Here is a 9,648-nt window from a genome sequence, read left to right as displayed (position 1 = left end):
ATCGATTTGTTTTCAACCAAAAAATCAGCTGATATTCAATTTCGAAAAATATTTTACTTATAAATACTAGTTCATTAGTGTTACCTGTTTTATAAAACTTTGTTTTAGTGGAAAAATAGTTGAAATAAAACTAAAAATCGGCTTACAACTTGAATAAAAGTTCGGAGCAGGAGGAAATTTTTTGATACCACCAGCGTGTTAATTATTTGCAACCAAAAATAAAACTTGTATTGGTGAAATCGACCACTAATACTAGCGCAGATAGGAAGGTCTATGTAAGGATATTTAGAGTCGCAGCGAAACGTCGCGGGCAACAAAAGTCGCTATTTCGATTTAGTGCTGTGACGTTAATAGATTGATATCAGTTGTTATCGCTTAGGAGTTCAATAATAATTTGATTAGCGCAATTATATTTTTTGTATTGAAATAAAATTTACGTTATAATGTTGTACAAGCTCCATGTGTTCAGTCCAGTTCTGTCATTTTACACATATTTATCTTTTGCAACATTTTCTATCTTTTCACTGTCAGTCCCCTTCGCAAAGAAAAAAGAGCGCGTCAATATGAGGGTGCGTTTAGCAGATCGATATCATTCCTTCATTCGTGTTTTTCTTCTCGTTTGCCTTCCATTGTTATTTACATTTCGTTTTTTCTTTGCCTCCCTGCGCGAAGGGTCCGTTTTTTTTTTTGCAGAAAAACAGCACTAGCGAAATCCGCTCTAAATTAGTGTAGTTGATGTCGCGTTACGTGTGGTCCGGTTTTAAGATTATATCGCGTGTGTTTTCACCATTTTTTTAGTCTCGTAAGGTATTTTAATTATCGGCGGCTCGAAGGTGTTTCGAGCTATAAGGTGGAGCCGAGGATTAGCGCGTTACTTTTGAGCTTTATCTTAGTGCCGTTCTTGTCGTTGCCTTTTCTCGTAGTCAGGTAAAAATCATCACAGTTAAATAAAAATAAAAAGGATTGAATCAAAATGATGACCAGAAGAAAATCGGTGCATGACATTCAAGCGATTCAACAGCATCAAAAAAAGGAGGAATTAGAAAATCAACAGCAATCGATTCGATCAGAAATACCAGATGGAAGAAAAACTCCCGGTCCGAGTAAGTTGTGTTTTCAATGCTTGTTTTTTGTTTTTAAATTTAAAAGCATCAAATTTGCTTGCAGAGTCCGCACAGCCTAGAAAAAATGCTCGAATTAGTCAGCGAAGAATATCGGAAGCTGCGCCGGGATTGCTGCAAAATGGTACACAGTCGCATGGTGTACCGAACGGAATGGATGCTGAGGATATTCCGAAATTTAAGGGTTATCGCATAATTGAGATCGATCATTTTCTTCAGTGGGCAGCGTATTCTCAATTTATGCATTCTAAGCACTGTCCTGGCGGTTTGTTGAAGCCTTATCAAGAATACATTAGTGGGTGCTATTCTACATTTGCCATGAAATGCAGTAAATGCTCGGCAATTATCACGAGATCTTCAGAAAATTACATACATCACAACAAACTGATGAACCGTTTAGTGAAAGGGACAGTGCAGATGGGCAAAGAATATGACGAAATGAACAATTTCATGGAATCGTTGGAGATACCATTTGTAACCAAGGACGAATTTGGGACCATTAAATCGCAAATGCAGTTGAATTCTTCGCTGGATGATCAATCTGCTTTGCAAAAGGCAGTCGAAGAACTTGAAAAGGCATCGGTAAGCTCGAAAAGAAAGCGCCATGGGAGTTGTAAATATCACTACGAAGTACTGAAAGTATACCTAAATAAAAAAATGCGCAAAATAGAAGAAAATCTGCAACTCTCGGTAAATGATTCTGTGGCGTTAGCGGTAAATGCTCATTTAAAAAATGTCGCACACGTTCAGCTGGTGTAAGTTTCCGCAGTTATAAGTTATATTTGAAAGCTTTACACTCAGTTTTTATTATAGATCCACAAATTCTAATGCTTCATCATCCAGCAGTAGTGCCGCAATCGTTTCTTCTTCCGGTGGTCAACAAAGCAATCGTTTCGGAGCCGGATACTCTAATGGGCCTCCGGCAACCAGGGGTAATGCGTCAAATCCGAATTAGGACTACCGAGTTTTCTTCGCGCAATATGTGTTACTTATGTGTTAATAAACAAAAACGAACATTATCACGTAGTGTGTACCCAGCCAGGAAGTCGTTTTCCTAATTAGATTGATCAAATCGATATTGATCTATGAGATTTAGTCAGTTATTGTGAGATATCGTAATTTTTTACCCTTGTTTACATCACAAAGCAACTTTGTTGACTTTCTCAGGACCTTCTTCCAAAAGTATTGGGCGAGGAGCAAATTATTCTGTAAGTGTAACTTGAGTTTTACCTCATTCAGACCAGTATTTTCCACCGCATTTATTTTATAAGGTTTTTTGTAGAATTTAAAAGTAATTCGCCATACGACAGCATAGAATATATTGAATGAAAGTATAAATATTTGTTTTAATTCACCCCTTGCCGTTGTCTGTTACGTATATTATTTATACGAGGTGTTTGCTGGTGTTATATCAGTTATTAGTTTCGTGTGAACGTTCACTAATCAACCCTGTGATTGATACTACTCGGAATTTCCTTAAGTTTTCTTATTTAAATTGTGGTTGTCTTAAGTCTTTGTGTTGTTTTTTTTTCTCCTACCAAATCATTGTTATAATGTAATCCTGTCATAATAAATTGGTTGGAGTTGAAAGAGGTTTAAAGTCGAACCACAAGAAAAACGTGCTTAAGCAGAGTTTCAGTTAATTACCAGGATGATGAAAACGAAACATACCTACTTGAGTAGAGTTTCAGCTCATTGCCAAGCTAAAGAGAAAGGAAAATACACTACACATGCAATAGTGTAGTGCAACAGTATATTTTGAAATGAAGTTCAGATCATGGCAACCAAATTAAAACATATTTCTCATAATTATCAACAGTATCATATTATGCTATGATAAATGATATATACCTACCAGATATTTAGCTGAAGTTGCTACGAGTTTTGCTCAAGGTTTTATTGAATAAGCCGGACTTGCACCATGTAACACCAACGTGAAAAATTATTCGGATGTTTATTTCTTCAAAGCCAAATAAAGTAAAATATAGGAGATGATGCATTGTGCTTTTTTACTTTTTAACTAGTTGTTTGTCTAACAACTTGTCTATTTCGGTTTCTTCTTGGTGGTTACAATTTAAATGATTTTTTTCCAATTGGTCAACTATGAAGAAAATATATTATTTTAGAAGAAATGAATGAGTTTGTTTTTATTGATATATAACTAGATCTTTTGTCAGACTAAAGAGTATAGTTTATCAAATTTTTTTACCGAATATTTTTACATATAGCCATAGCCATATGTGTAATCATATATTTTTTTATTTTTAAAGCACCCTAAAGTATAAATGTTGAATTTTACCGAAACATTTACGTGATGATTTCGAGGCGAAATGATCTGGAAACACACCAAGTTTTAAAAGAAAATCCTAGATTTAAATGACATCTTGCAAACGTTTTTTCAATAGGCGCAGGAACGTCTGAGACTTAAATTAAACTTTAACAACAAGCTGTTGGAGTTTAATAATGCCTTGAAAAAGTAAAAGGAGACGGATTTTTTTAAACTTAAGTTTAAAACATTTTTTTGAATTTGAATAATTCTATAGCGGTCATTTCGGTTTATCTACAAAGGGCCGAAGTTACAAACGGTTTAATCACAAAAAGACGAACCCTATGGAAGGCTGAATATTATTCCATTTTATTAATCCATTACCAAAACATCATATCAAGAAGACTGGGAATTGGGTCCTAAAGCTATACCAGTTTTTATATATCATTTGAAAAAGCAGCGTTTTCTGAGCAAAACGTGATTTTTAAAAAATGTTCATCGTTTTCCTTCGATTTTTAAATGAAGAGTAAAAAAACTGCTCGAAAGGTCTAAGTTGACGTTTCATCCATGTACGGTATATGAGAGAACTGTCATTTAAGGCATTTCGAGCAGTTTTTTATTTTTCATTTAAATATCGAAGGAAAACGATAAACATTTTTTAAAAATCACGTTTTGCTCAGAAAATTGCACTCTTACAGCTGATATATAAAAATCAGAAAACAATTTTAAACTTTAGGACCCAATTCTGCCTGAGATTGAGCGACAGTTTTGGCAGCGCAGTCTTTCGAGTAAAAGTGGAGCTGACGCATGCTAGTATGTGTGCTGATGAAATTATGCGAAAGCAAGCCGAACGTGGAGGCTGGACCACCACATACGCAGACCCCAAGTAACCAGTAAGCACTAAATCTTTGCCCTATAACAATATTATATTTGATTACAGAATTCTGAGTAAGAACTTATTCTGACCTAAATGCTTGTATATATCTGATATAATGTTAAAAAGGCGAAATAGCGAGCTGATAAAGTGCTGCAGGTGGCAACCATTGATATGCATCACTAATGCTGATTTGGAGCAACCATGAGATTTCTGTTTTCTGACATGTGAGTTAAGAAAACAAAAAACAAAAAAATCAGAACCCTAATTATTTGGTGTCTGGAACGAATGCAAAAAAAAAAATATTCAGAAGTATATGGTTTATTTTGTGCATGTGTTCTTCCTCAATATCGTTTGGAATTCAACAGGGACCTTTTTCATCTGCTGATATTGACGGTTCAGAAACCACCAGTTTTTTTTATCATCTGAAAGATATGCATTTTCTAGGTAAAATGTGATTCAAAAAAATTTTCTATCGTTGTCCTTTGCTTTTCAAATCGCTACAATGACAGTTTGCCCATATACCAACTGTCATTGTAGCGATTTAGAGCGAATTTCTATTCTTCATTTAAAAATCGAAGGATAATGATATAAAGTATTAAAAACCACGATTTGCTCAGAAAATTACACTCTTTCAGATGATATATAAAAATCGGAAATCCGTTAATAACTAAACCACTCAATTGTTTTGTATTGGGTATTTCGGAAAGTTTCATGCTTTCATATACCCGAATTTTGCGTCGAAAATTCTCACTTCTTGAAGTTTTTTTTCATTTACGTGGAGTATCCATGTTCCGTCTATTTTTAATTGACCACTCGATATCGCTCGTTATTGGCACTTACGAAAAAGTGTAATGCGTCTTCTATATATGCATTTAAAACACTACATCGTAATGCTAGTTTAGCATAAAAAAGTATCTTACGACTTCCGCAAGGCCGATCACCAGAAAATCGCTGAGTTTTTCTCCGAGCTCGACTGGAACTCCATGTTTGACTCCGTCGATGCCGATGTCGCTGCCCCAACTTTCTCCAACGTATTGGCCTACGTCTTCGATCGATACGTCCCAAAGAAGTGCGAGCATCCTGCTCCCCGACAGCCGTGGCAAACGAGAGAACTTCGGCAGTTGAAATCCCAGAAGAGAGCTGCCTTGAAAAAATTTACTAAGCACCGTACACTGTCCCTAGAACGTCATTACGTGAGAATCAACCAAACCTACAAAAGTGTTGCGAAACGATGCTTTCTCCGATATCATCAGATCAGATTTACAGAGAAAGGTCAAGTCTCATCCCAAGCAGTTTTGGCGGTTCGTCAACCGTGACATTCAACGGTAAGGAGGCAACCACCCCGCAGGACATCTGTCAGCTTTTCTCCGAGAAATTTGCCACCGTGTTCACTGACGAGACACTGAGCGATCATCACGTCGAACGTGCCGCCAGTAATACTCCACGGTCCGGTCAAACTTCGAACACCTTTCATTTAGACGCGACGATGTTTTCTAGAGCCTGCTGCAAACTCAAAGCATCATTAAACCCAGGTCCTGACGGGATTCCGTCGACGATTCTTAAAACGCAGATTGATAACCTAATATCTCCGCTTCTGCATGTTTTCCAACTATCTGTCGCTTTCGGTGTCTTCCCGTCCTGCTGGAAATCGGCGTACATGTTTCCAGTACACAAGAAGAGAAACAAAAACGATGTGAGCAATTATCGTGGCATCACATCGCTCTGTGCTGTTGCCAAACTGTTCGAGCTTGTCATCATGGAGCCTTCGCCTGCTCACTGCAAAGCTTTCATTAGCACTGACTAACATGGATTCACAGCCGGTCGCTCCACCGCCACTAATTTACTTTGCCTCACTTCGTACATCAGTGACAGTATGGTGAAACGTGCTCAGACGGATGTCATTTACACTGACTTGACAGCTGCCTTCGATAAACTGAATCATCGCATAGCCGTTGTAAAACTTGACAATCTTGGAATCAACGGGAATCTTTTACTATGGTTTCAATCGTACCTTACCGGTCGCCGTCTAACCGTTGCTATTAGGGATTGCCAATCCTCTTATTTCGACGCTACGTCTGGAATACCGCAGGGAAGTCACTTAGGACCGCTAATCCTGCTCTATTTTAATGACGTGAGCCTAGTTATTAAAGGACCATGGTTGTCTTACGCGGATGACCTCAAACTCTATCTTCAAGTTCACACAATTGAAGACTGTCACTTTCTTCAACGTCAGCAAGATGTTTTTGCCGATTGGTGCCATCTGAACCGTTCTCCCAGTTGGTCTCGAGGTACGATGCTGGCCTAACAAGCCAGTCGTCGTAGGATCGAGTCTCGGCTCGGGAGAAACTGTTAGTGTCAGTAGGATCGTAGCGCTAGCCCCGCAATTGTCCTGTACACTTCACAGTTGGCTGCGAAGTCTGTGTAAATAAACAGAAGGTCGAGTTCCGATACGGAATGTATCACCAAGACTTTGCTTTGCTTTTGCCATCTGAACCGTATGGACGTTAATCCATACAAGTGCTCGATTATATCATTTTCGCGAAAAAAACAGACTACATATACATTACAAATACGCTTTGCTAGGAACTGAGATCGAGCGCGTAAACCAAGTTAAAGACTTGGGGGTAATTTTAGATTCCCAGCTCACTTTCAAGCCTCACATTTCGTTCACTGTCGACAAAGCCTCTAGAGTTCTGGGATTCATCTTCAGGATCGCTAAAGACTGTACGAATATCTACTGCCTTAAATCATTGTATTGCGCATTATCTCGCTCTATACTGGAGTACTGCTCGGTTGTATGGACTCCTCATTACAACAATGGCGTGGAAAGAATAGAATCAGTTCAACGGCGCTTTTTGAGATTAGCTCTTCGTAAACTGCCATGGACGGATCGCTTCCGTCTACCAAGCTATGAAAGTCGCTGCTTATTAATTCGTTTGGAGCTTCTGTCTGTCCGTATAGAGACATAGCCAGGGCATTGTTCACCACTGATCTTTTACAAGGCCGCATAGACTGGCCCGCTCTTTTTGAACAAGTAAATATAAACGTGCGACCTCGTGCTCTGCGAAACAATTCGATGCTACGACTGCCTGCTCAACGAACTAACTACGGCATTTTTGGCGCAATGGTTGGTCTCCAAAGGTTGTTCAACAGAGTATCTGCTCTATTCGACTTTAATTTACCTCGAACGCTTCTTCGTCGGCGATATCGTTTATTTTTTTCAAGATCTGACTGGTTCAAATGTTATATTGTTTGTAATATGTAATATTGTATTGACTCTCTGAAGATATTTTAATTTTTAGCTTTAAGTTACACCATTTGGGCACCTGCTTGCCTGGTGGTGAATATACCAAATGAATTGAATTTTGGACATTTTATACCGAACATTATGTAATTTGCTTTGTCCGCCATAACTGATGTTTTTTCGCGTACCTCCTGGAGGCTTTCGAGTTTCCCCAAGGGGACGCGTACCGCAGGTTGAGAACCGCTGAAATATAGTATTGTTGTAGGGTAACGATTTAGTGCTTACTGGTTACCCTAAATGCCCTAAACATCAAAAAACATGATAAAAAGCTATTTGGCATTAACAAGGCTGAATTAGGGCTAATAAAATGCTATCTCCCTAATGCTTATGGTTACTTGAGACTCTGTCTTCGCAGCGATGTAATAGAGGTTTCCGTCAAAAAATATTATTCGCTTAAACGATGTCTTTAAATTTTTGAAACTGATCCCCATTTGAATTTTTTTTCTTTGGGGCTTGACACTGTTTAAAAAAAAAAATAAAAACTGAAAAATGCACATTTTACCACATCCTGCCGCACACACTTTTTTGTGTTTTACCCCTTTTCCTCTTATATTAGTGGTGGATTTCATTCAATGAGACCAATAAAAGAAACCATTAATTCAATATTTACTCAATTTTGTAGGTTATCAACTCACTTCGCTAGATGGAAGTCGCAGAGTGATAGATAGACTTTATTTCCTGTATACAATACAACTCTCCAGTTTGTACCAATGCTGTGTTTAGTTGAATCAGTTAGTAATTAATAAATTAATTTGTATATTTGATCGTTTTGATCATATTCTGGGTTATCTGAAAAGAAAAAATCGCATAATACGTATCTCTGTAAATTTTACCGAAGTTCTCGTAATAAGTTGACAGTTGAAATTTGCGAGTATCTCGGCAAAACTTTACCGAGAACCTCGTTAAAGTTTGACAGGTTTTTGATTTTTTGCTTTTACAGAAATTTGGTGTTTTGATGTATTACCGAGATTTTTACCGAGATCTCAGCTGTTGAAATCTCGGTAATTTATTTTACCGTACTCGGTGATAATATCTTAGTGTGTAAGGGGAGACATCTGGCTTCTTTCTCTTCTTCCTCACCCACCGCGATGATCCCTGTTGTTTTTTCATAAGTGATGCAATTCACTCGGAAAATACTTGAATGTTTTCAATGCTTTTTATCCAGGCCTTAGGAGCGCCTATGCTTTTGCACTGGATTGTATGTGACATTTTTCTGTGAACCCATTGTGAACCCACCGTGGTTCCATGAAGTTGCTTGTTATTTTTCAGTCATAATAAAATGGCGTCTTTTCATAGGACTGTTTTTATCAGCACAATTCCCCTTGCAGGCGATAGTTGTACCGTCTGGGGGTTACCGGAGAATCTGCATCTTTAATATCCTTAAAATCAAACGTGTCATCCATCAATGATTATGATTCATTCATTGACCCATCTGAATTGTACTCTCCGCACAAGCAATATGCCTGGTATGTTCCAAACTTAATCCAGAACGGACTCAAAAGTAGAAATAAGCTTACACTACACTATTCACTTCCGACATTGAACAGCGATGCTGTTCTTATGCTTCACGCAAAACCGTATGAACTCCTTGTGCACTTTTAGATATTTGGTAATTGATATAAGTGATGATCCGAGTCGGATCTCTTACTACACTCGTATTTGTACGTTTTGTACTTTATTTAATATGCTAACTTGAAAATATTTTAGATTATAACAGGTGAAATCATAAAAAAACATAAATCAAAACAACGAAACATGTTGTTCAGCAGCACTGCCAGCAAGCTTGATGATAAATTTTAACGCACTCGGGGTTTTCAATTACAACCAATCAGCGAGTGGTTCCCAAAGAGGATGAAAATCTATACCCAGTTGTCTCCCCTTAGGTTTTTGTTTTTGGGTAGTGTTATCACGGGTGTTATTGAATGTTTGTTATTATCGATTCAATGTTATAAAATTAAATATTTTTCTTTTCTTCTGTGTGTTTAGAAAATCAAACTAACTGGGATTATTATTATTATTTTTTTTTTTGACGTGGGACTACGTCTTTCTTCACATTACTAAGGTACATTCTGTGAAAACT

General features: G+C 37.6%; 1 protein-coding gene across 1 annotated transcript; it reads left to right on the top strand.

Annotated features, from left to right (window-relative positions):
• Nucleotides 1-612: 612 nt before the first annotated feature.
• LOC129722515 (uncharacterized) lies at nucleotides 613-2,459 on the top strand. The gene is made up of 3 exons (XM_055675980.1): nucleotides 613-1,103; nucleotides 1,168-1,876; nucleotides 1,935-2,459. The coding sequence occupies exons 1-3, from the start codon at nucleotides 974-976 to the stop codon at nucleotides 2,074-2,076; spliced, it is 981 nt and encodes a 326-aa protein (XP_055531955.1). The 5' UTR covers nucleotides 613-973; the 3' UTR covers nucleotides 2,077-2,459.
• Nucleotides 2,460-9,648: the final 7,189 nt, after the last annotated feature.

This window comes from Wyeomyia smithii, chromosome 2 (genome assembly GCF_029784165.1).
Source record: "Wyeomyia smithii strain HCP4-BCI-WySm-NY-G18 chromosome 2, ASM2978416v1, whole genome shotgun sequence".
Lineage (NCBI taxonomy): Eukaryota > Metazoa > Arthropoda > Insecta > Diptera > Culicidae > Wyeomyia > Wyeomyia smithii.
The sequence above is the reverse complement of the archived record's forward strand: the minus strand, read 5'-3'. Positions and strand labels throughout refer to the sequence as shown.